Source organism: Pipistrellus hanaki, assembly GCF_964339955.1.
Source record: "Pipistrellus hanaki genome assembly, chromosome: 9".
NCBI lineage: Eukaryota > Metazoa > Chordata > Mammalia > Chiroptera > Vespertilionidae > Pipistrellus > Pipistrellus hanaki.
Genome location: NC_140511.1, coordinates 32891951 through 32918894, shown reverse-complemented (window position 1 = coordinate 32918894; position 26944 = coordinate 32891951). Strand labels below are relative to the sequence as shown.

At 39.6% G+C, this 26944-nt stretch overlaps 1 protein-coding gene across 1 annotated transcript in view; it reads left to right on the top strand.

The window, feature by feature from the left end:
- The window catches only part of CCDC81 (coiled-coil domain containing 81), a gene marked incomplete at its 5' end in the record, with an annotated part of 33743 nt that overhangs the window by 4006 nt on the left and 2793 nt on the right, over positions 1 to 26944 (top strand). Inside the window, 10 exons of the mRNA XM_084895238.1 lie at positions 2881 to 3137; positions 5877 to 5956; positions 7692 to 7810; positions 10021 to 10144; positions 14026 to 14119; positions 14503 to 14649; positions 15496 to 15600; positions 18322 to 18494; positions 21300 to 21378; positions 21836 to 22062. Of these exons, the coding sequence (XP_084751364.1) occupies positions 2881 to 3137; positions 5877 to 5956; positions 7692 to 7810; positions 10021 to 10144; positions 14026 to 14119; positions 14503 to 14649; positions 15496 to 15600; positions 18322 to 18494; positions 21300 to 21378; positions 21836 to 22062 (1405 nt within the window). The remainder of the gene's footprint in view (positions 1 to 2880; positions 3138 to 5876; positions 5957 to 7691; positions 7811 to 10020; positions 10145 to 14025; positions 14120 to 14502; positions 14650 to 15495; positions 15601 to 18321; positions 18495 to 21299; positions 21379 to 21835; positions 22063 to 26944) is intronic.

Here is a 26944-nt window from a genome sequence, read left to right as displayed (position 1 = left end):
TAAAAAATTTCATATTAACTTCCCACCAAAAATATATATATTGAAAAAATACAAACTATACTTAGAATTCATTATGCACATATGTACAGTTTTATGACAGAAGAAATATCCTAATTCATCAGAAGTCTACAGAGTGAGAATAAAAATAACGTCACCCTCCTCCCCTCCAAACATCTGTGTCTTAGAATTGGAGTTCATTTTCTGTCTTACCTTGTAATGCAGTCCACAAAAGCAGTTTAGGGCTAAAATTATTTTCATAAGGTTGAGGACATTTCAAAATTAAATATATGTGACTAAATTAGTTCACAAGGACAATTCTGTCCACAGTTTATCTTTTGGGTTATGATTCTTTATCATTTAACTAATTGGGTTTCTAAAAAAAAATTATTGATTTTTAAGGATGATTAATACATGGTCAGTGCTTTGGGTAACTCAGAAACTAGCATTGGAGATGGATAAGCAAATGATGCAAAATAATTACTACTAAGTGCTACAAGAACAGCCTTGATCAGAACTGGATTGATGCTAGGATTGGCTAACTCTGCTTGGGGAGGTGTAGGAAGATGACATGCGAGGGAGGTCTTAAAGGATGACAGGACTTTACTGGTAGAGAAGCTGTGGAAGATATTTCAGGAACAGTATGGAAAATTCAAGAATAAGGGGAAAAATGAATCCTGTTAAGGGTGCCTGTGTGACCAGGGCCAATGATTGTGAAGGCAAGTGGAGGGAGGTAAAACAAATGTGGTTGCTAGGGTTCAAATTGTGAGGGGCCTTAAATGGTGTGATAAGGACTTTGGAATTCATCCTGTAGGCATGGAGGAGCCATTGAAAGTGTTTGAGCAGGAGATTTTCTGTACTGGTCCAGTTGTTAGTTTAAGAAAATGGATATTTTAATTAGTAGATTGGTAAAATATGGTAAAAGCCTGAGTGAAGGCAGTGGCAGTCAAGGGGAAGATGAGGGAATCTATTCACGAGACATTTCAGATATAGAGCTGATGGGATTTGGTTACCAATTAGAGTATTGGGTAGTAAGAGGAAGGAAGTTATTTAGGATGATTCAGATTTCTTGAAGAACAGATTAATATTCATGCCATTAACTGCCATAAGGAATGGAGGAGAAAAGGCAGATCATGATGGCAAGTATAATAATGAGTTTGCTTTTGGACATGTTGAAATTGAGATTTTTGTAGGGATATTTAGATAGAAATGATTCCAGAGTTCAGGAGAGGGGTGGAGACTAGAGATCAACATTTGAATAAGTTTACCCAGGAGAGAATATAAGGAAGAGGAGACAGCAAAGGACAAAATCCTATAAAGTAAATAACCACCATCTTATAAGAAATAGAAGAGGAAAAAAGGCAGCAAAGAAGACCCAGAAAGAGGAAACTGGAGAATCAAGAATGGCACCATGGATACTAGAGAAGAGAGGGCTTGGTTAACAGACATTACAGAGAGGTCATGACAATAAGATCTGCAGTGTATCCATTGGCTTGTTCATTGTGAGATGATATTGTCCTGAGACAAGTCCACCAGAGGACTGATTGCAGAGAAGCACTGGTAAATGGGAGAGGGAAATCTAAAGGCAGGCAATATAGCTTCCTCTTTTAAGAATTTTTAAAAAAATATAAAATAACAGGAGATGGTATAGAATTACTATTTCATTGTGCAGGAGACAGTGGGCTAATATAGGGAAGCTTTTAAAAAAATATATGTTTTTATTGATTTCAGAGAGGAAGGGAGAGAGAAAGATAGAAACATCAATGATGAGAATGAAACATCAATGGGCTGCATCCTGCTAGCCCCCTCTGGGCATGTGCCCTGACAGGGAATTGAATCATGACCTCCTGGTTCATAGGTCAACGTTCAACCACTGAACCATGCTGGCTGGGCTGGGGAAGCTTGTTAATCATTATCTAGCAGTATTGGATTAATGCTTGCTGAATGATTGTTTAGAATGTCATCTTTTTAAACTACGCTTTTCTAATTGATTTTAGAGAGAGGGGAAGGGAGAGGCGTGAGAGAAACACTGATGTGAGAGACATCGATCGGCTGCTTCCTATCCATGCACTCTGACCAAGTATTAAGCCCTAAGCTTGGACATGTGCCCTGACCAAGAATTGAACTCCTCAGTGACCTTTCGGTGCACAGGATAATACTCAACCAACTGAGCCACACCGGCCCTCTAGAGCTAATGTCGTCTTCTCTTTATCCCGTTCCTTTATCAGTGGACCTCTTTTGTGTTGATCATTACTATTTACCCTTTCTCTGACTTGTGGGCCTTGCATAACTCCATATCTGTTATAGTTGAATGAACCCTGCTCTTCCAGCTAGGTATGGTCATATTCCTTTGCAAGGAAAAGCTTTCTTCACGTTATCCTCTGATAAGACCCAATTTCATTTGAAAGGTAACTTCTAGTGAAGATGACTATTTTCCAAAATGCTTCATGTTTGTAGATATTTACAATCATTTAAAAATTAAATGATGAATGGGGGAGAGAGAAATATTGATAAGGGGGCTGAAAAATTCATAAATTTTCTAATGAAGAGAAGCATTTATTACTATGTCTCTAAGAGGAAATCTAAATAGTGTCTGGAGTATTATTTAGAAAGCTAAATGTTTTTATTTTTGTTTTTATTTTGAGAGGAAAAAAAACCCCCACACATTACATTTTTAGGGAAATTGTACTGATTAATATCTATTAATAACCAGTTGTTAGTTGTAGGAATAATGTTACATTGGGTACAACTAAAGGCTTCATAGTGACAATTCTATTTTTTTAGTATTGAGAATCAGATAGTTATATGTAAGTGTATGTGATATGTCTTTGTTGTAATTTTCATTTCCCATCCCCTACCCCCAACTGTCTTTTTCTCTTCTAGGTGACATCCCAGTTGTTCCACTTAATTTTGTCATGATATCTTTGGAGGGTTCACTTAATAGGGATACAGTGGAAGGATGTGTGAAGGAGACATTGCTTTTTTTATCACGATCCATTTCAATCAAACAGAATGTGGAGTTTACATTCAAAGGAATCGGAGTCCTCGTGATCAAAGATGGTGGAGTGAAGATGAGATTTTTGAAGGACTTCCTTTGTAAAGTGGATGGAAGCGGGGCTTTGGCAAAAGCCCTAGCAAATGTAAATTAATGTTTTCCTTCTCCTATCCCCCAGCCCCATAAGCTCTGAATCATATGTAAGTGTGTCATTCTTAAGGAAAATTCAGGCTGATGTATTTTATTTTATTAATTATTTTTTAATATATTTTATTGATTTTTTACAGAGAGGAAGGGAGAGGGATAGTAAGCTAGAAACATTGATGAGAGAGAAACATCAATCCCACGGGGGATGCGCCCGTAACCCAGGTACATGCCCTTGACCGGAATTGAACCCCTGGACCCTTCAGTCCGCAGGCCGATGCTCCATCCATTGGGCCAAACCGGTTTTGGCTCAGGCTGATGTGTTTTAAAAGGCAGTTACCTCAAGTGGAAAACAGTGCTTATTTAAAATGATAATATTGACCGAAAGGTTAGAAGGGCAAAAGAACTTTAAACTGAGTTTTGAGTCCATACCATCTGAAAAATATAGGTAGTAATAGAAACTCTTATACTTCTGAATGCTTTATAGTAACTTATAGCTTATAAAGTTCTTTCACATGTATTATTTCATTTGCATCTCAAAATGTTATAAAACCAGCATGACCATCATCTGATTTTACAAATGAGAACAATGGGAGCTTGAAGAGGTTGCTTAGGAAGTCTCAAGGTGGGGTGCTGCTAAATGGTAGAACTGAAATTCAAGTCCGGACTTTCTAATCATTCTTTTTTTTTCCTCTCTCTCTGCTTATACTATTCTACAACATAGAAGTCTACATAACAGTCTACAACAAAATCTAATCAAGTCATGGAAATGGACTTTTAATTTTTAATTTGCCGAGTTGTAGAAGAAATTTTTTAGTTGATGGCTGTTCACCATGGTGACCATTGTTCACCATGAAATAGCTGGTGTGGCCTTCATGTCAGTTGTAATAAGAGTTTAAGGAGGCAATGCAAGAGTCATTCTGCAAGACTCACTGAATACTTAGTAGGGGCACCTCTGTGAACTCATATAGTTGATATGAATGAATTGGGTGATTACAAATGTTATAAAGTCCTGTGTCCCATTAGAGCAAAAGCCTGACTTTTAAATGAAAAATCTATACAACGAAAGGCTATCAATATGGTCTAAATCTACCCTCTATTTTCTCCTCTCCTGGAGCTCTGGGGTGTGGATTTAGATGATGGCATTGTGCATTAAGTGTCTTCAGTGTCTTTTCCACAATTTGGCTTCCATACAGGGTTGTTAAAAGGGATGCTGGGCCTGTGGGTGGAAAGTGGAAACACATGCAGCTGTAACCCCCTCTTTTCCATAAAAATGTAAGGCACAGTCTGCAAAATCAGAAGCAAGGCCAAAGCACTGGCCCATCTCGAACCTTCAGGGATTCTGCAGAATTTTGTGTTTTCGATAGATGTTTCCAAAGGGAGGTTAATGTTGTGAATTGGCCTCCTGTACGCTAAGACATGATTTTTAAGGGACATTTTCTAAAAGAACTAGTCCTGAGAGATGTTGTCTGAGAAAAGGGTTTGGAGGCCACCGCAGATGGGGAACTGCTGCCTGTATCACCCTCAAGGACAGAGCACGGTGAAGGAGCTGAGAAGTCTGGCCGGAGAGAAGCCACTTTACCTGCCTGAACGTATTTATTCATGGACCTTTGTTAATCCAATACTGTTAACATCTCTAAAACACACTTTGGGAAATTGCTGTAAAGTGGCAAGAGTGATTGACTCCCCTCCCCCAACCCCCAAAATGTCCCATTGCTTAACCCGAGTGCTCTCCTGCCCATAATTCCCTGGGAAGCAGCTGTCTGCTTGCTTCAGGTCAGGGATGCTGCTTTTGCTCAAAACATTTTAAAAACCTTTTTTCTGGGAATTTCCTTTGGAGCCTTTTGTGAGTTATATCATTAATCCAAAGAGAAGAATTGCATATATTATTCTATATTAGTATATGTAATGTGATGATTTTATAATGTATTGATAATTATAATAGCTGCTGTTTCTTGTATGCTTACCATGTGCTGGCCACTTCCATTAAGTGCCCATAATAATCCTATAAATTAGACCCGATTATTATCCCCAGATACCTGGGGTCTAAAGGCTACATAAGTGGTTAGCAATGTAGGGATTTGAATATGAGTCCACCTGAATCCAAACCCTTCGTTTAAAATCCAGAGCCTAATTTTAGAATTACGTGGCTCAAGAGTGAATTCATGTTTGCTCATTTTCCTGACAGTTTCGATAATTCTGCTATCTTATAAAGATGGGTCCAAGAAACTGTCAATTCCTAAGGCAATTTCCAAAGAGGAAGTGGTTTGAGAAGAGGCAGCGTCATTGGGATTGTTTTTTATGTGACTACCCAGGGAGACAATTTTGATAACAGAGATCCTTCCTCATTGGATTTTAAGCTCTAGACTTTGAGTACTAAATAAAAACAACAATGAAGCCCGGACCGGTTTGGCTCAATGGATATAGTGTTGGCTTGGGGACTGAAGGGCCCCGGGTTCGATTCCGGTCAAGGGCATGTACCTTGGTTGCGGGCATATCCCCAGTAGGGGGTGTGCAAAAGGCAGCTGATCGATGACTCTCTCTCATTGATGTTTCTAACTCTCTCTCTCCCTTCCTCTCTGTACAAAAATCAATAAAATTAAAAAAAAAACAACAACAAAAAACAACAATGAAGATGATCATAGTAGCCTTGCCTCTGAAATGCCCTACATGCAGCTTTGCTTTGTCTGTGTCCTGGACCACAGCTCAGGTGTAACCCCTCTCTGCCCCTGTCTTGCAGAGGCCTGGCACTGTGGACTCAGTGTTGTCTAGCAGAGACTCCTTCAGGAAGCTGCCTACCAATGTGCTTGCATTTCCAAGGTGAGTGTTTTTGGTCCACAAGCTCCTCCAGGCACCAGCAATCCTTGCTGCTCTGTTTACCTAACTGGGCAGTGTTTCTCAACCTTTTGTAGCTCATGCTCCTTTTAGTAATAGCCTTACCCCAAGGTTACTGGTGGCTGCTGCTGACACTGATTAAAATAATGATGATAATGAGTAATACATCATCTATGAAGTCCTTACTGGATTCCAGGTACTGTTAAGCACTTTCTAAATGTTAATGTACTTAATCTTCACTACAACCATTTCATATATGTATTATAATTTTATCCATTTTATAGAGGTACAAAATTATAATTTTAATTTTTAAATTTATCTTTATTATTGAAAATATTACAGATGCCCCCCCCCCCCCTTTTCTGATTGACCCCCTCCACTCTAATTTTAATTTTTTTAAACAAGTATAGCAACATGGTGCAATATTGAGAACACTGTAGTAAGTAAGAGACTTGGGTTTTATTTCCATTTTGGCTACCACTCACTCGTTATGTGCTCTTAATCATGTTCTTCATGTCTGCACCATAAACTACTATGCATTTCAGGTGGAGGAAGTTTGGGGAATAACAACCAGCTTCCAATAATGTTATTTTCTCATGACTTGTTGAGTCTGTGGCATCTTCTGTGTGTTAGTTTAGAACAGCTTCCTCTTGGAAAGGCAGTATGACACACACCTCAGCAAAATCAGTGTGAGGGTCAGGACAGACCGTAGAGATTAATTGGTCCAACCCCATCATCTTCCAGATGAGATGGCCACACAGCTAATTAGGGGCCAAGCCAAGAATAAAACTATGGCTCCTGACTCTTCCCAGTGGTCTTCTCATTGCGCCATGTTGCCTTACTCATTCAAAATAATTTTATGGTTATATTTTGGAAGGTAAATTTGGGTGTCCCCTTGGCCATATTTTAGCTTAAACTCTCCAGGAGGGAAATAATTGCAGTGATACAAGGAAAATTAGAAATTCTAGAAATGGGCACAAGGACTCAAATACTCAAAACAATTGCAAGTGGTGTACTTATTTGATGTTTGGCCCTTGATTTTACTGGAAGTTCCTTACCCTCAGCACCCAAAACTTTAATCCAACACTCTGTACCTGAGACCAAAGAAAATCTGTAACTACACACGTGAACTGAACAGACCCCTTCTCCCATTGTGCTATTGCAAGTCCCTCCATTTTGCCTGAGGAAAGGAGGAGAAAGAATAAGGGGTATAATGGTTATTTCTGGGCATACTCTGCCTCCCAGGATCTGAACCCTTGCTTTCAAGCTTTTACTGTAACATCCCTATGGCATCTGGTTACAGAACTGGAAAAGACAAATTCAAACTAAAACCAAAATAAAAACTTAAATTCAGGCCTTCAAAGCATTTTCTACCCTGTTTCCCCGAAAATAAGACAGTGTCTTATATTAATTTTTTCTCCCAAAGTTGCGCTAGGTCTTATTTTCAGGGGATGTCTTATCTTTCCATGCACTAGGTCTTATTTTCGGGGAAATATGGTATAAGAGCAGCTTTTGAGTCTTCAGTATAGAATTGGAAGGTTTTGGTCAGCTCCCAGACTTAGCCTCAAAGAGTGTGAGTCAATTTGTACTCAGCAAAGAAAATCACTCACCCCCCTTGAGAGACATGGGCTTATTACAGAATCAGCAAGCTAGCTGGGTTGCTTCTCAGAACAGTGACCTATTCAGGTCCAGATAGACAAACATCTTGGCTCGTTCCTAGGATTGAGTTCAAGGAGATGGAGAACAAACCACCTATGGAGACCATTGTGAAAGAGGATGAGAAGCATAAAACAAGGAAGTCCAAGTTAAATGACCGGTCAGACAAAATAGACATCAGAGGTACGCCAATGCTATAATCTGTTACTCTTTACTACTTAATGAGCCCACCCATATTGCTTAGAACTCCTTTACCCAAAACTAAGTTAGATTCATGAACAATCACTGTATTTTTCTCTCAAACACCTATTCCTAGAATCTGTATCTTAGTTTCTACTTTTAGGTACTTAGACTGTGATCTCTTTGCTGGCTCCCCATTGCTTAAAGAGGTCAAAACTCAGATGACTGTATACATGCTTATAAGCCTAACCAGTGAACACAGACACCATAAGGGTGAGGGCATGACTGGGGGTGGGTGTGAGGGGCAATGGGGGGATAAGGACACATGTGTAATACCTTAATCAATACAGAAATAAAAGTGGGAAAAAACAACAACTCAGATGCCTACAGGGTCTGGGCAGGTAACTCACATGCATATAAAGTGGGATGGATATAGCATGATAGGGAGACATGTTAGCATAAATAATCATTTTTATGAAAAATGGTAATTTTACATATTTGATACCTGGCTTATAGAAGATAGTGGATTCTTATATCTGGGTCTTCATTTAATCTGTTGTGATACGTTGTTTTGGTTGAAGCATATGAAAGAAACTAGAACTTCAAAGACTTTTCAAAAGGGTCCTAGGGATCCCCAGGGGTTGCCAGACTATAGAGGACTCTTCCTGTATCAGATTGTTGATTTGTGGAAATGTGAGCTAAGTGATATTAAAGTTTCTGATATTTTAAGAGAAGCAGAGATCCTGAAATCGATTGACTTTAAATTTTGACAGCTAATTGACATTGATACAAAAAAGGCTGATTGGACCAAATAAAACATGTCAATGAGTAAACATTGGCTTGGAAATCTTGGTTTTGTAATGTGGCCTATGGGATTACATATAGATTTTTAGTCTAACATTCACATGTTTCGTATCCTTAGTCTCATATGTCACTGCTCCGTACAGATTTCTTCTTTGAGCAAAATTGTCTATTCATGTTCTTCTAACATGTCTTACCCTTCCTTCCCTGACTTCATGCATTTGTTCACTTTTTCTCTCCTGCCTTGAATGTCCTTTCTTTCCTTTATTTTTTTATTTTTAAAAAAATATATTTTATTGATTTTGTACAGAGAGGAAGGGAGAGAGATAGAGAGTCAGAAACATCGATGAGAGAGAGAGTCAGAAACATCGATGAGAGAGAGTCATCGATCAGCTGCCTCTTGCATACCCCCCACTGGGTATGTGCCCGCAACCAAGGTACATGCCCTTGACCGGAATCGAACCTGGGACCTTTCAGTCTCCAAGCCGACGCTCTATCCATTGAGCCAAACCGGTCCCGGCTCTTTCCTTTATTTTTAAAAATATATATTCTTATTGATTTCAGAGAGGAAAGGAGAGTGAGAGTGAGATAGTAACATCAGTGATGAAAGAGAATCATTGATCTGCTGTCTCCTGCAAGGAATTGAGCTTGCAACCCCAGCATGTGCCTTGACTGGGACTCAAACCGTGACCTCCTGTCTCATAGGTTGACGCTCAACCACTGAGCCATGCTGGCCAGGCTGTCCTTCCTTTTCTTACCATCTATCCCAATCTTTCTTGCTTCTTAGCACGCTTTTCATATTTTACTTCTTCACTGGATTCTCTCATCACTGGATTCTAAAGTAGCTTCTTTCTTCCCTGGCCATCTCAGACCTTTAAAGACTGCTTGACTTGTTTGGGATTTAGACATTTTACATAGTTGTCCTGAGTTGCTATTTATGCAACGTATATAAAGCATTGAGCACTGTTGGTATATAGTAAGACTTCCACAAATGGGAGTTCTGATATCTTTTGTTTGTATCTTACTTTTTTCTCTCCAACTATCTATTTAAAGGTGAAGTCTTGCCTCTTAGTATTTTCTAAAATGCTCAGTATTGCTTTGCTCAGTACACAGCAAAAACATATAGAAGGTGGGGAAAAAAGGTTTACAGTTGTTCATATGGAAAATAAGACAATAGTTAATAATGATAATAATAATACAAGATAAACTCTGTTTCACTTACAACTATAAACCTACTTTTGCCCCACCCTGTATTTTTAAACCACACTAGGGCAAGGGACAATAATTTAAAGGTAAGAAAATATATCTCGTGTGAAAATTTTCCCTGGTAAAATTATGAGTTTAAAAATCTGTGTTAAGTACAAACCACCTATTTAAAGTTGAAAGGATACTTACTTTCATTTATTCTACAGAGACCTTATCACCCAAGAAATGTCCAGAGAGAAAAGCTTTCTCCCCTGGCAAAGTGAAAGGCCTCAACTTGCCAAACAAATTTGAGCAGAGTGGGGATAGGGAGAAGAATATGAGCTCTGAAAGGTAATGCATTGGTATTTTTTTCTGTTTTTACTAAATATAATTGTATTTTTTTTTATTGTCTTTGTTTATAGATTTTAGAGAGGCAGGGAGAGGGAGAGAGAGATAGAAATATCAATGAGAGAGCATCATTGATTAGCCGTCTCCTGCACTCCCCCTGCTGGGGATCCTGGCCACAACCTAGGCATGGTCCCTGACCAATAATCAAACCATGACCTCCTGGTTCATGGATCTATGCTCAATCACTGAGCCACATTGACCAGGCTAAATATAGATTTGAGTAATTTCTTGGTGTAGGGAGTTTAAATAAATGTTTATTCATTCCTTCATCCAGTATTCTTGAGTACAGGTTATGTACTAGGTGATGAGGATAGTAGGGACAACCAGAGCTCACGATCTAGTGGGGAAAACATATACATAGAACAACAAATTCAGTAGGTAAAGTGCTATGACACAGATGGAAACAAAATAGCACAGAGTGGGAAATATCTAACTTTTCTTGTGGATTTGGGAAAACTTCCCTTTTTGTTTTCTGAGTGCTTGGATATTATGATGTGACACAGTTTTATTTATTTTTTAAAATATATTTTATTGATTTTTACAGAGAGGAAGGGAGAGAGATAGAGATCTAGAAACGTTGATGAGAGAGAAACATCGACCAGCTGCCTCCTGCACACCCCCCACCGGGGATGCACCCGCAACCAATGTACATGCCCCTGACCGGAATTGAACCCGGGACCCTTCAATCCGCAGACCAACACTCTACCACTGAGCCAAACCGGTTTCGGCGTGACAGTTTTATAGTGAGATCAAACTGGAAAGCAGTTTTGCCATACATGCTGACACTCAATAGTTATGTTCTTTTTAAAAAATATATTTTATTGATTTTTTACAGAGAGGAAGAGAGAGGGATAGAGAGTTAGAAACATCGATGAGAGAGAATCATTGATCAGCTGCCTCTTGCTCACCCCCTACTGGGGATGTGCCTGCAACCAAGGCACATGCCCTTGACCGGAATCAAACCTGGGACCTTTCAGTCTGCAGGCTGACGCTCTATCCACTGAGCCAAACCAGTTTCGGCAGTTATGTTCTTTGAATGAATGAATGTATTGCAAGTTATGATGGCTGTGTCTTTTTCTTGTTATGTATGTCAAAAAATTTCTATTTTCTCCTTCCTTTGAGTAGGATACTTTTCAAGACCACAAATCAGTCAACCACACGCAAGTATTTTTTTTTCTTTTTAAAATTTTTTATATTAATTACAGAGAGAAAGAGAGATATCAATTTGTTGTTCCACTTAGTTATGCATTCATTGGCTGATTTTTGTATGTGCCCTGACCTGGGCCAAGCCTCGACCTTGCCACACGCAAGTATTTATTGAGTATTTTTATGTGCCTTGTACTGTGCTGTCAACTTTCAATTTATTAATGTATCAGCTGTTACGTGTGCTTTATATGTACTTTTTGGGTTACTAAAGTCCTGTTCAAAACTCTAAGCATGCTTGTTTTGGATAACCTGTTACTAAATATAATTTAGAGTTAAATGTCTAGTACTTTGTAATTTAGTTCAATCCACCACACATTGAGTACCATCCTGTGCCAGGAAGTTTTTAGACACCGAATTACATAGCTATACGACATATCAAAGACATAAACCTGCTTTAATAAAATATATAGACTTGTAGGAAGACTGACACTAAAGAAATAATGCATGTGATGAAAATAACAAAAGAAGATACAGAGGCCACAAAGAAGAGAAAGTAATTATTAGTGAAGGTTTCCTATAGAAATTGACAAACAAATGCCTTTTGTGCTGATTACTAAAATAATACATTTTTATCACAAAAAATTTTGAAAGAATGAGAATAAAAACAGATATAAAAATTACCAATGATCCCAGCATATTCTTCATTTTAACTCATACATAATATATACATATATTTATATTTGCAACATATACACATATTTTAGAGAGAGATACACATATTTTAAATAAAACTGAGATTGTCTGAACCTTTGTTATACTTAATAAGTGGTGAGGATCCCTATGGCTTTAAGTATTCTAAAACATGACAAATTATTGCACATCATCTCATTGATTGAACCTTTTGTTAAACCAATATCCTATTGGATAATTTAGACAAGTTTCAGTTTCTTAAATAATGTTGTGATAAATATAATTATACATAAATCCCTTGCACACACCTGAGGATAAAAACTTTAAAGTAAAATTTCAGAGAGAAGGAAGGAGACCATTTAAAAAAAATATATCTATTTTATTGATTTTTTTACAGAGAGGAAGGGAAAAGGATAGAGAGCCAGCAACATTGATGAGAGAGAAACATGGACTAGCTGCCTCCTGCACACCCCCTACTGGGGATGTGCCTGCAACCAGGGTACATGCCCTTGATTGGAATCAAACCCGGGACCCTTCAGTCTGCAGGCCGATGCTCTATCCACTGAGCCAAACCGGTTAGGGCAGGTGACCATTTTTATGCCTTTGTTGCACTTACTAATTATCCTCAAAAAGATTGTACCCAATTGCCTTCCTAGTAGCAATAACATAAGGGACTGCTGTTTTCGCTATACCTTGCTAATACTGGACATTGTCTCCTTAGTGGCTTCCCATTCTCACCCAGGGCAAAAGCAAAGGCATTATTATGGCCTGTGAGGTCCTGCCTGATTTCTGACCTCCCCATAGCTGCACTGAACATGGGCATACTCCCACTGCACGGACTTTGCACTCATTGGCTCTGCCTAGAATGCCTCATCAGATACCTGCATTCTTTTTAAAAATATATTTTTAGTGCTCGCTCCAATGGCACATATACTAAAATTAGATACAGAGAAGATTAGCATGGCCCCTGCACAAGGATGACTACACACACACACACACACACACACGCGCACACACACACACACACACACACACACACACACACACTGATTTCAGAGAGGAAGGGAGGGGGAGAGAAATAGAAACATCAATGATGAGAGAGAATTGCCAATCGGCTGTCCCCCACTCTCATGCCCCTATGGGGGATTAAGCCCACAACCCAGACATGTACCCCGACTGGTTATCGAACTGTGACCTATCAGTTCATAGGTCAAAGCTCAACCACTGAGACACATTTTTTCCTCATTTCCTTCAGATATTTACTCAGTTGTCTCCTTGGTGAGAACTTCTCAGGCCATTCTAGTTATGGTTCAATACTCTATTCTTCCAGCACTGTGTGGCACATATCACCATAAAAATACTATATAGTTGCCTTGGCCAGGTAGTTTAATTGATTAGAGCGTTGTCCCAATATGCCAAGGTTGTGGGTGCAATCCTCAGTCTGGGTACATCTAAGAATCAACCAATGAATGCATAAGTAAGTGGTACAACAAATCGTTGTTTCACTCCCTCCCTCCCTCTCTCTCTCTAAATAAACATTAAAATGTTATATAGTTCACTTATTTTTCTTGTTTATTGGCTATCTGCCTGTCCTCATCAAAATGTTAATTCCACAGAGATCTTTGTGTATGTGTGTGTTTTCTTCACTGCATCTTCCATGCCAAGAGCAGTGTACACAGTAAGCACTCAATACATTTTTTATAGAATGAATAACTTTTATCCTCATTTCACAGAATTTGCAACTGAGATTTTATAAGACTACCCAACTTGTCTAATGCCAGTCAGCTTGTAAGCTAAAAATCTGGTCAAGTCCATGTTTATCTGACACAAATCATAGGCTCTTAACCTCTCCAGATATAGATGCTTTGAAGAAAACCACTGAGATATTTACTCTGTCTTTTTTTTTTTTTACACTTTCCTCTAAAATGATCATTGCTCTCGATGTTGCACTGCGTTAAACATGAATTAATGTTGCATTGTTTTTATAGCTTACCTTCTTCAAGGTGCCAGAAAAGTGACAATGAAATGAAACCTAAAATTCCTCCAGCCACTGCTTGCCAAAATCATAATAAGGCAGGACAGGTATGGAGTTTCAAACAAAACTCAATCAGAACCTTCTTCTGACTTCTGTTTCTCAGTGAGGGTTTCGGAATCACTCTTTAACATGTGGATATGGCTCCAGTACTCAGGACTCCAAATTGGACTATCATCCATCTATCTACGAGACAATCAACTAATTAGAAATAGGGCTGGGAGACTTCTTAATTTTCAGTCGCTATCAAATGAGTGTTGAGTAAATCCTCTTAAATATTTGTGGGGCCCACTCTGCAAATCTAATTTTGCTAATTACCATTAACATATCCTTTTATAATGTCTGCGTTTTGATACACCTAACCTTTGGAGAGCTTGTGAAGGCAAAAAAGTAAAAGGTAAAACTTAATTTGTCCTAAAACTTGGTATTGCAGGAGTTGTGTTACGTATGTTTGCAACGAGCACAACAAAATTCCCCATTGTACAACAGTGAGGAGAGGAGGAGGAGAGAGAGAGAAGAGGAGCGACTCCTACAACAGTACCAGATATTGAAAGATCAAAATACTTTCTTCAAGAACCAGGTAATCCAATGCCTTGACAAAAGTGTGTTTAACATGAGACAGTTGACCATGATTATAAAAAGGCATTTAAAATGTCCTATTGCATGTCTGTAATGTAATACATTTCATCATTTACATATTGCAGAAGTGCAACTTAGGTTTGTGTCCAAGTTTTCACTAATAATAAACAACACTGGGATGAATATTCAAGCAGCTGATTTCTACCCCTTCCCCCATAATGACTGAGTTTTAAAGTTGGAATTCCTGGATTTATATGGCTTTATTGTTCATTTCTGGTAAAATATAATACTGGTCAATGCTTCCTTCTTCAAATTCATGGCCTGTGTCAAGAAGCAAAGACATAATGGCACCTTTGCAGGTGAACTATCAATAATTGTTCTTTGATCACCAATAATTGACCCTTTCTTGCATTTGTGATATCAGGTAAGGAACCTTCCATTCTTTGTATGCACAATGACAGGGAATAAACACTTTCCCCAACCATTGCCTCCAAAAGGCAGGTTTCTACCTTGGTTGGATTATTATTATTTTTTTAAAATATATTTTTATTGATTTCAGAGAGGATGAGAAAGGAAGAGAGAGAGAGAGAGGTGGGGGGGGGGGGAGAGAGAAATATCAATGTTGAGAAATAGTCATTGATTGCTGCCTCCTGTACACCCCACATTGGGGATCAAACCTGTAACCTGGGCATGTACCCCTGACTAGGAACCAAATGGTGACCTTCTGGTTCATAGGTTGATATTCAACCACTTAGCCACATGGGTTGGGCTTGGGTGGGCTATTTTAATGTAGTTGAATTAATTTTTTAAAGCGTATATTTCAATATGTTTTTCTCCTCCCCTGAAGATAAGAAATCTGGCTAATAGAGAACAGAATCAAAAAAACGCTGCCTATAATCTTGGAGTTGCTGAAGCTGTGCGAATCCACAAGAACGAGAAACCTGGATTTTATGTAAGGGTCTTGTTAGAATTTCTATTGTGAATACTTGCCCCCTCTGTGAATTTTGGGCTCTGTTAACAAAGAATTCCAGCCTATAGAAAAGTTTCATAAGAGTTTATTTGAGTCAAAAATTTGAGGATATGCCCAGGAGCAAAATCTGAAAGGATTGAGAAAATGCTCAAGAGAATGGCAATTTTGTAGCTTATTTTATACTTTAGAATCAAAGGAGAGGACCTAAAGAAAGTTACATGAAGTCCATTGGTAGTAAATCAAGGGAACAGAAAAAAGCAAAGTGGGGAAATTTCTGGGATTAGATAAAAAAGCAAAATAGAAAAACACATACTTTTTACACTTGTGGGTAAAGGGTAGTTAATAATTAACAGCATGAAGAGAAGGTATGTGGGAAACAAGATAACAATATGGGGTTTGATGGTCTTGTGCAGATGGTTGTGCCTTTGAGGAATAGGAAAAGGAAATTACTCTGACATTTCCTAGATGCGTAAGAACAATAGACAGAGTTTATAAGGTAAAGGTTGACCTTGGCTAAGGAAGCTATAGGCCTGGGGTATGACCATCTGCTGGATGACCTGCCCAGGTGGAAATTTATAATCAGACCATCCTGCATGGTCACCGAGTTTGTAAGACGTGCCAGGTGGCTCCCCTGAGCATGTCAAGTTTAGTTTATGGCCCCCTTTTCTTTCACACCGTATAGCAGGTTGTGTTGGTTTTTAACTGGCAGATGTGAAAAGTGGGTTGTGCCTCCACAGCATTCACGTTCAGCAAACAGTTCTTATTCGTCACCACCGTGCTTATTAATGATAGAAATTCTCAACCAGGAGCTGAGGTGGGTCAGAGGGGACAGTCTACTAAAGTCCTGCCCCAGGAATAGCTGACTGAAAGGGAGAACCAGCGTTACCGGAGGGTTTGCTAGAAATGCAGAATTAGGGCCCCACCCTAGACCTCCAGAACGGGAATCTACATTTGATTAAGATCTTAGGTGATCTGTGTGTGCATTAAAGTTTGAGAAGCCCAGCTTCAGACGGAGGTGAGCCACGTCCTGATTTCAATATTTTCAATCATTATATGTCTACCTTTACTTCAGCCTGAATCTTTCTCCTCCCACCCACTATCTAAGTGGTAGGCTGACACTCTAGATAGCAATCTAATAAAATACATACTTTTTTGTTCATTGTCAAACATTTATTAATGCATTTCTGTGAGCTTGCCACTGTGCTGGTGGCTAAGAATACAAAGATGAATAAGACAAGATTCCCTTTGAAAGAGGTCTGAAGAAGACAGTGGGAGAGACAGATTTTAAAGAGACAAAGAATCTGGTATACCAAATGCTATGATAGGTCTTAGAATATGGCACTATGTGAGCAAAGAGGAGAGTCACTTCACCCAGACCAGAGATCTGGGAAGACCTCCTGGCCCATAGGAGTTAGAAGACCTGAATGGAAGAAGAACCTTCCAGGCAGGGATGGCAGGGAGGGAAAGAGCACAGTGCTTTTGAGATTTAGATATGATCTTTCTGTCCTCTTAGATATAAGTTGTGTATTATATGTATTATGCTCACTTAGTATCTTCTATTTGATGTATTTGTAGACCTCTTAAACTTAAAAAGACCAAGACAAAAATTTTTATTCCCTTTCTCAACCTGTTCTCTCAGCTTTTCCATTTTGGTAAGTGGCATCAGCAGGCTGACAGTTGCATACCCAGATTCCAGATTCCTCCTCCTCTGTCTCTTACACTCAGCCAGCTGCAAGTCCAGTTGCCTTTACCTCCAACATGGATCTAGTATCTCTTCATCTTCAATGTTACCACTCTAGTCCAAGCCACATTATAAGGCCCAACTTCTGCAACACCCTCCCTAATTAGGCCTGCCTTTCTACAATCTATTGTCCACACAGCAGCCTCTCAGAATGATTAACCAAAACACATCTAATGGCTTCCCATTGAATTAAAATAAAATCTAAGCTTACCTTTATCTGTCAGATCCTATCCTGTTCTTTGAGCTCATCTACTTCTACTTTCCCTTGCTCACTATGCCTCTGCCACATGCACTTTTTTCTGCTTATTAAACATGCCTCGCTTGTTTTCATCTAGTGTCTTTGTATTCGCTGTTCCTACTGTATGGGACATGGGTCTCTTCATCTTCACTAATAACCAACCAATTTAATCCTAGACCCATCAAGCCATTTGCTATGATAAGGGCTTCATAGCACTTACCACAACCTTAAATGATCTGTGTATTATCTACTGATGTTCTGTCTGTCTCCTGCTCCAGGGTGCAGGCTCAGTGAGAGCATGGCGGTTTGTGGGTCTCAGTTCTGATCAGTGTTGAATCATCAGTGTTTGGAACAGCCAGCCCAGAGCAAGTGTGCAGTTCTCCCGATTCCCACCTCTTCACTGTCCTTGCTCATGTTTTTGCGTTCTCAGAATTTCTTCTTATTTCCTTCTCTGTGTTGTATGTACTAGCTCTGTACCTACTCTAGGAAGTCCTTTTTCATTTCAGACACTGGTCTTTGGTCTGTGCTGTTAGATTTATCCTTGAGGGTTTTCATATTAATCTGTGCATTATCTCAATACTAGCTGGTCAATGTGTTGAGGATTTATAAATATGATAAATTAATAACTACTTCCTGATTGATTTTAGTTTTCTGAATTATTACCTTTATTCTTTGTTGCTCTTTGGTATTCTAGAATAAATAAGCTGCTTCTCTTTCATTCTAGAAATCCTTCCTATTTGATAAACGGCCATTCAGTCCTGAGAGCAAGGCTTTAAAGCAAGAGGAACATATCCAAGGTCTCCTAAAACAAAAGAAAACTAGACGGGAAGAGGAAATAAAGCAAAAAGAAAACAAAGAGTTGATGGAACGCCTAGAACAACTGCAACTCACAGAGGAGTGAGTCTAGCTAGACACGCTCAGGAAAATTGAGCCAGAATTTTTAAAAAATGTACTTGTATTGATTTCAGAGAGGAAGGGAGAGGGAGAGAAAGATAGAAACATCAATGATGAGAATCCTAGATCATTTGCTTCCTGCATACCCCCTACTGAAACCCAGGCATGTGCCCTGACCGGGAATCAAACTAAGCTCCTGGTTCAACCACTGAGCCGTGTAAACCGGACAGGATCACTTTTCTTAAAAAGGAATTTTATGATGAATCATTTTATAGATGATAGAGATACTTTTTGCTTTCCTATCTAGATTTTTTTTGAAACACAGGACCAGGAGGAGTGCCTGCCCCCAAAGTAGTGCACTTGTATAATGTGGTCGGCCACCTGCTTATATCCCTGTCCTGTCTGTCCAAAGCATTGTCCACGAGGCTATGGATTTGAATGACTATTTTCTTTCTTAAAATGAAAGCTCCTGAAAGGAAATCTCACTTTATATTCACCAGGGTCTTGTTCCTAATAGTTATTAACATGTTGTGTTTTTTTTGCAAATTATTAATTTTATTATTTATTTATTTATTTATTTTTAAAAATAAATCTTTATTGTTCATATTATTACAAATGTTCCTCATTTCCGCCCCCCCCCCTCATTGCTCCCCTCCATCAGGTTCCCACCCCACCCTTTGCCCTTTCCCCACCCCCCATTGTTTTCATCCATAGGTGCAGTTTATGTTCAGTCTCTTCCCACACCCCCCTCTCCCCTTTTCCCCGAGAATCGTCAGTTCACTCCCCTTCCATACCTCTGATTCTATTATATTCACCAGTTAATATTGTTCATCAGATTTTTTAAATTCCCTTGGTTTTTAGATTCACTTGTTGATAGTTACGTATTTGTTGTTCATAGTTTTTATCTTTATTTACTTTCTCTTCCGAAAGAACCCCCTTCAGCAATTCATATAATTCTGGTTTGGTGGTGATGAACTCCTTTAGCTTTTTTTTATTAGTGAAGCTCTTTATCTGGCCTTTGATTTTGAGTGTTAGCTTTGCTGGGTAGATTATTTTTGGCTGTAGGTTCTTGCTGTTCATCACCTTGAATATTTCTTGCCATTCCCGTCTGGCCTGCATGGTTTCTGTTGAGAAATCAGCTGACAATCATATGGGTGCTACTTTATAGGTAACTACCTGCTTTGCTCTTGCTGCTTTTAATATTCTCTCTTTGTCTTTTGCTCTTGGAATTTTAATTATGATGTGTCTTGGTGTGGTCTTCTTTGGATTCCTTTTGTTTGGACTTCTGTGCGCTTCCTGGACTTGTAAGTCTAATTCTTTCACCAGGTGGGGGAAGTTTTCTGTCACTATTTCTTTCAGTATGTTTTCAATATCTTATTCTCTCTCATCTTCTGGGACCCCCATAATTCTGATGTTGGTTCGCTTGAAGTTGTCCCAGAGGTTTCTTACATTATCTTCAATTTTCTGGATTCTCTTGCCTTCTTGCTTCTGTGGAGGAGAGTCTTCTGGCTCTTTATGTTCCAAATCTTTGACTTGATTCTTGTGATCTTCCATTCTGTTTTTAGGACTCTGTATAATATTTTTTATTTCAGACAATGTATTCTTTATTTCTTGTTGATCCTTATTAGTTTTTGTTGATCCCTTATTAGTTCTTGTTGATCCCTTTTCATCTCCTCATAGGTCTTATCGACCTAGGAAATTCTTGAAAAACCTTAGAAGCGTGGTTTTGAACTCTATAACCAGTCTCTTCTTTTCCTCCATTTCTTTTGTTTGTGATCTATTTCCTTGTCTCGGCATTTTCACAGCTTCCCTGAGTTGGTAGGGTGACTTTGTGTGCTAAGGTGTCCTATATGGTTCAGTGAGTCAGCCTCTCAGTTACCTGAGGTGTAGCCCTTTGTGGGCTGTGTGTGCAGTCTTGTTGTTAAGCCTTGCTTATTGGTATTACTGGGAAGCATTGATCTCCAAGCCAATTGGCTATGAGGATCAGAAGTGTCTCAGCTAGGAGGGTTTCTGTATTCTGCTTGAATGGGGCGGAGTCTCAGGGTAGCACAGACATGCTTTGTTGAATCCCGCACAATTGGTTGCAGACTAGCTTTAGATTCCTGTCTGCCCCTCCCTAGGAGAGTCCTATTGGCAGTGAACGAGGAAGCTAGCCACTGGAAGGGCTTCTGTGCTCTGCTTGGATGGGGCGGAGTCTCGGGTGGTGCAGACAAGCTTTATTCAGCCCCTCCCTACGAGGGTCTGGTTTTTGAGTCCCGCAGTAATGGCCGCTGGCTTCATACACCTCTGAGAGATCTCTGCCCACTGCCTGACAGTCTGGCCTCTCCCTGTCTGGGGCTGTCTATCAGAGCAATAGGGTGCTTCTGTTTTCTTCCCGAACAAGAAAGCCAACTGCGCATTAGCTCTCCACCCTTTCCGCGCACAGGGAGTAAGCCTGTAGCGAACTTGGCCTGCCCTCTCTGCGCTCTGCAAGCAAGGCGGCAGCAAACTCTGTGGCTGCCTTTTCTCGCGCACAGTTCTCCGCACCTTCACATTTCCTGAGGTTCAGCGCGCCTTCTTTCTCCTTCCCAGATGGTAGAGCCTCCTCTCAGCCAGGCTTCTGGTGCTTCAGGGTGATGTTTCCCCTGTTTTTCAGTCCTAAATTCAAATTTGTTGTGGTAGGCTGCATTCGGGTGTCTACCCTATGCCGCCATCTTGGTTTCTCTGCCTATTAAACATGTTTTGATGATGCTAATCTGTATTACCAAATACTCAGTAACAAACTTTTCCCCCACCCTCCCTTATTCTTCCCTTATCCTTAACTTTCAGACTTGCTTCCCAACGAGCCAAATATATACAAGATAAGATGGAAGAAAGGGAGAGTTACAAGAGGGCTTTAGATGCACAGGTAGGAGAACAATTATTTTATTTTATTTAAAAAAAATATATTTTAGTGATTTTGAGAGAGTGATAGAGAGTTAGAAACATTGATGAGAGAGAAACATCGATTTAGCTGCCTCCTGCACACCCCCCACTGGGGATGTGCCCGCAACCAAGGTACATGCCCTTGACCAGAATTGAACCTGTGACCTTTCAGTCTGCAGGCTGGCGCTCTATCCACTGAGTCAAACTGGTTCCAGCAAGAGAACAATTATTAATTTAAGGATTGTACAGTGCTTCCGTAGCATTCTAAAATGTGTATAAATACTGTGATGCTATGAATCCTTTTATGTGTTATCCATTTGGTGGTTTTGAGGTCCCCATTCCTTCCTGTAGGTATTGGTGTGTTACTGTGCTGCATCTTCGTGCATCAAGTTTATTTCCTGGTGTAACTGTAATCTGCACTATGTGTGTCCCTGTTTCAGATAAAGAACAAATTCCCACAGCTGCCTATATATGAGCCAGACTCTTGTGAGCCCATCTTTGGCAGGAATGAAAATGAGACTGATATGATGGCAGAAACACGCAAGCGAGAACAGAGTTGCATGAGACACCAGCAGGAGGCAGCTGCTAGCCGAAAGAGGAAGGCCATTCTGAACCATTTGGTGGACCAAAAGCGGGATTCGCTGATGCTGCAGAAGACACAGCAACAGTAGGAGACCCCAGATCATTCTTTGTCTTCTTCCTCTCTATCTCCTCTCCTCTATCTTCCCTTCTCTCTCACTCATTCTCATACAACAGCAGAGAAGCAATAAGAACAGTGATCACACTGAGAAGATACTATATGCAAAATATTGTCCTAAGCTTATTACATGCTTCATTTCACTTCATCCTCACAATTCACCCTATGGAGAAAAGTTATCAAATTTAAAAAAGCACTCTAAACTCTCTTGATTCCACTTTCTTCTCCAGTTACCTCTTCATATTTTTCTTTCCCTTTTCAGTACAACATCTCTAAAGCCTTGTCCACATCAACACTGCCATAAATGTGCTGTTGTACTCAAATAGACTCAGGCATGAACCTCAGGCCCTTTCTCAACCTCTGGTAAACCCTTTCCTTTAAAGAATTGTGCTTGTAGTAGCTGTACTGATGATTGCTGGGGAAGGGGTGGTGAAGGTGACAGGGTGAGCAAAAGAGGACTTCATGCCATAGCAATGCAAATATCTTTAAATTCAAACACCAGACACCTCGTTCTTTAAAAGCCCTGATGAGGTAATGCACCAGTGGGGAGTGTTATAAAATCATCAAAGTGCTCAGGAGTTCCAAAAGGACTTTTCTTCAAAGGAATCTCCTCTTTTTAGATGGCAATTGTACTTATAAAAAAAAAGAAAAAAGGTATTAACATTTTACAAATGGTCAGTGGGATGGTGTGAAGAAGTGCTAGTGTTCTGTACCAGGGAGGTACGCACATGAAAATATGAGTAGAACAGCAGGTTGAAGAAGGAGTATATTGTGATGAGGGTGGGGTTGCGTTGTTAGGGGAGAGAGGTAGGAGCAGTTAAATGCTTGGCTTTTAGAGCTGCATCTTCCCAGGACAATATATATTTGTATGTCTGTATTTGCTAAAATATTAAACTAGTCTTACACTTCTTGAAAAAATAGCTGTTGCCTCAAGCCCCCCAAGTGCACCCCTGCTACTCAGGCTGCCCAGCCTCTCCCTGGGATTCACTCCTCCCCGCACATGAAAGACCACTTCCAGTCCATTCTGATTGATTGATGTGGCTCTGCCAGTTTACTGGTGGCATATTGGGCATGTTATGCACCTCTGAGGGCATTGGATTCCTTATCGGTTGTTAGGGATTATACCAGTATCTTCCTCCAGGGGGCTGAGGGTTAAATGAAATGGTTCTTGCAAAGAGATTCTGTTTTGTAGCAAACAGCCTCCTGCTGTCCCATGGTGGCTCCACCCTCCCATGCTGCAGTCCCAGCCAGCTCCCGACTTTGCACCTGTTGCAGAGGTCATTGCAGCTTCCTCCTCTGCTTCTAGCCCTCGGCTCCTCTGGTTGGTCTCCTAAACTTGGATTTAGGAGGGGAAAGCTGTATGACCTGAGTCAAACCTCACACAAGGTCTTTGAGCCCTTTTCTTCCTGCAAAAGGACATCCCCACTTGCCCTCCTGTCCTGTCTATGATATTATGACTGTCGGAAACTGCAAGGCTCTGAACAAATATGAACTGTGGTCTTTATTTGATTATCTCTATGAACACAAAGTCATAGACCCGTTTTTTGTGTGGGCCAGACCCTTGTTTTCCGGTTCTACATCCTTTAGTGGTAATTCCAGATTCTCCTACTTCTCTCATCTCCTAACTCCTTGCCCTCCGGGCTGCCTCAGGATGTGCTCTCAGGTCTTTGTGTGGCAAACAGAAGGTCATTTTCTTTCAGAGGGAATAACTTAGCTGTGTGATCCAAACAGGCCTGTTAAAGTATTGTTTTACTTAAAATTTTTTTTTGTTTTTATTTTTAAAGAAATATAACAATTCATGCTAATTAAAATGTTTATTGGTGAAGAGATTCAAATAAAGATGAATATTCTCCCCTGACTAAGTAATCAGTGTTAAGGTTAATATGTAAACTTTTATATTTTCTTCTATTCTTTACAAATATATTAAAACAATTTTCCTCTTCCTTTTTTTAAATGAAAATAAGACCTATGATCTCTTATACGTTATAGCCCAACCTTTTTTGAACCTTCTAATGTGTCATTAATTTATATTTATGTCAATACATATATATGAAATTCATTCTTCTAATTTAATAATAATATTTATAATATGGGTCATTGATTTTTAGAGAGAGTGGAAGGGAGGGAAGAGAGGGAGAAGAAGAGAGAGAAACATCAATGTGAGAGAGACACATCAATTGATTGCCTCCCACATGGTTCCCAACCGGGCTGGGGATTGAACTTGCAACCGAGGTACGTGCCCTTGACTGGAAATTGAACCCGAGACCCTTTAGTCCGCAGGCCGTTGGCTTTAAGCACTGAGCAGCTGGCCAGGCCTGCATTAAACATTTTAAATATATACTGGTTTTACATATAATTTATACTTTTTAAAAATTTCTACTGGATAAATTTCTAAAGCTGATGTTGCTAGATCAAGCACATGGAACATTTTAAATATTACCAGTGCTGCCGAAACCGGTTTTGCTCAGTGGTAGAGCATCAGTCTGCGGATTGAAAGGTCCCAGGTTCGATTCCGGTCAGGGGCATGTACCTTGGTTGCTGGCACATCCCCGGTGGGGGGTGTGCAGGAGGCAGCTGGTCGATGTTTCTCTCTCATCGATGTTTCTAGCTCTCTATCTCTCTCCCTTCCTCTCTGTAAAAAATAAATAAAATATATTCAATAAATAAATAAATAAATAAATATTACCAGTGCTGACAGTTGTTTTCTATGAAGATACCCTGGTTTGCTTCCACCAGCAGTCTGCCGCCTCCCCTCTAACCCGACTCCATTCTCTTACTTTCTAGGCATTTAAATTAAAACGACTTTTTAATCTATATTTTTCAAGGATAATATAAAAACGGCCAAAAAACATATGAAAAGATGATCATCATTATTAGTTATTAGGGAAATGCAAATGAAAACCACAGTGAGATAGCTGCTTATTAACAAATGGTTTCTATGTTCTGTGTGTGGTGAGCTTTATTCAACCACCAGCTGTCCTCATTTGCTCTGTTTGAAATAGAGGTCATTTTGCATTTAAGTACAGTTTGCCTTTCCAAGATAAGAAATAGTTCATGATTTATTGAATATTTACTTAAGTGTACCTGAGATACAGTGATTTTCCACTCCAGTGAGTAAAAATGGCAAGGTAGGAAGGTGAGATTTAAAATGTATTTTATTTTATTTTTTAAAAATATATTTTTGTTGACTTCAGAGAGGAAGAGAGAAATAGAAATATCAATGATGAGAGAGAATCATTGATTGGCTGCCTCCTGCATGCCCCCTACTGGGGACTGAGCCTGCAACCAGGGCATGTGCCCTGATGAGGAATTGAACCAGTGACCTCTTGCTTCATGGGTTGACACTCCATCTATTGAGCCAAACCAGCCAGGGCTGAACACAGGATCTTGAAGAGATATTTGTACACTCATGTCAGCATTATTCACAATAGCTGAGCAATGGAAGCAACCCAAGTGTTCAACCACAGATGAATATGGTATATACATACAATCAATATTATTCAGCTTTAGGAAGGAAGGAAATTCTGACACATACTACATTATCGTAAACCTTGAGGACATTATTCCAAGTGAAATAAGTCAGTTACAAAAAGACAAATACTATATGATTTCAGTTATAAGTGTATGGGATTCAGAGAAGACAGATTCATGGAACAAAGTAGAATGGTGGTTGCCAGGGGCCAGAGGGAGGGAGAAATGGGGAGTTGTTCAATGAGTTTAGAGTTTCATCTTTACAAGGTGAAAAGAGTTCTGGCTATTGATTAAACAATGGTGTTAATATACTGAAATGGCCAAGATGCTCAATTTTATGTTATGTGTTTTTTACTACAATGAAAAAAAAAAAAAACTGATAAAGAAAAAAGGTTAATAAATCATCATGTATAATAGGTACCATTCAATCATTGAGCTCCCATTATGTGATAGGCATTGATACTTTTTGTGTATTATTTCATTTAATCTCTATAATGACTGCTATGCTTGTTAGAGGAAAATGCTCTTAGAAGTGAACGAGCACAGTGCATTACTGCTTTTTATTGGTGGGTCCTGACACCTAGTGGTGGTTGCTACCTGTAACAAAGTCCTTCAGAGCAGGCTAAATAATGGTCACATAGACTTCATTGAGAGCTGATGGTAACAAGTTTCAGCTGGGCAAGAAATAGGCACATATAAGTAATTTGAACCAGGTGTAAGGTGATTCACAATAAGCAATGACTATGCATTTGGAGACCAGTCATAGAAGCACTTAACATTGGGAATATTGGAACATTGTTCTTGAGGAGACATTATATAGCATCATATTTTCTTTGAAAATATGACCTTTTTTTTTATTTTTTTTTTAACCTTCTTTACAATGTTAGATATTTTCTCGATATCATTTTCTTTTGTCTAGACACTTCTGTCTCTTTTCTCCTTTGTACACCTGGCTACTTTGTCTTGAAAAATGCCTGCAGCAACTGGGAGGCTGATTACTGACAGCTGAGAGGCTGAAATAAGGGGAAAGAAGCATAAAGTGTTGGGAATCTATTTGAGACGATTTTTTAGAGCTGTTAAATTAGCCTCAAATTTGGGGGGAGGGGGATGAGAAGAGATAAATCAAAGAACTTGTATACTTACTAGTGACCTTGTTCATGGATTCATGCACATTGAAAGGAAATTAATTAGAAGGTGGCTGGTGGGGCGGGACTGGGCAAGATGGGCTGGACATCCTGTGGTCCCTCCCCATCATTTGCTAAGTGAGCAGGGTCCCTCAGGAAGGTGGGGTCCCTCGGCCTGGCCTGCAGGGACCGGGCCGAAACCGGCTCTCCAACATCTCCCAGGGGTCCTGGAGTGCGAGAGGGCACTCTGCAAAGTT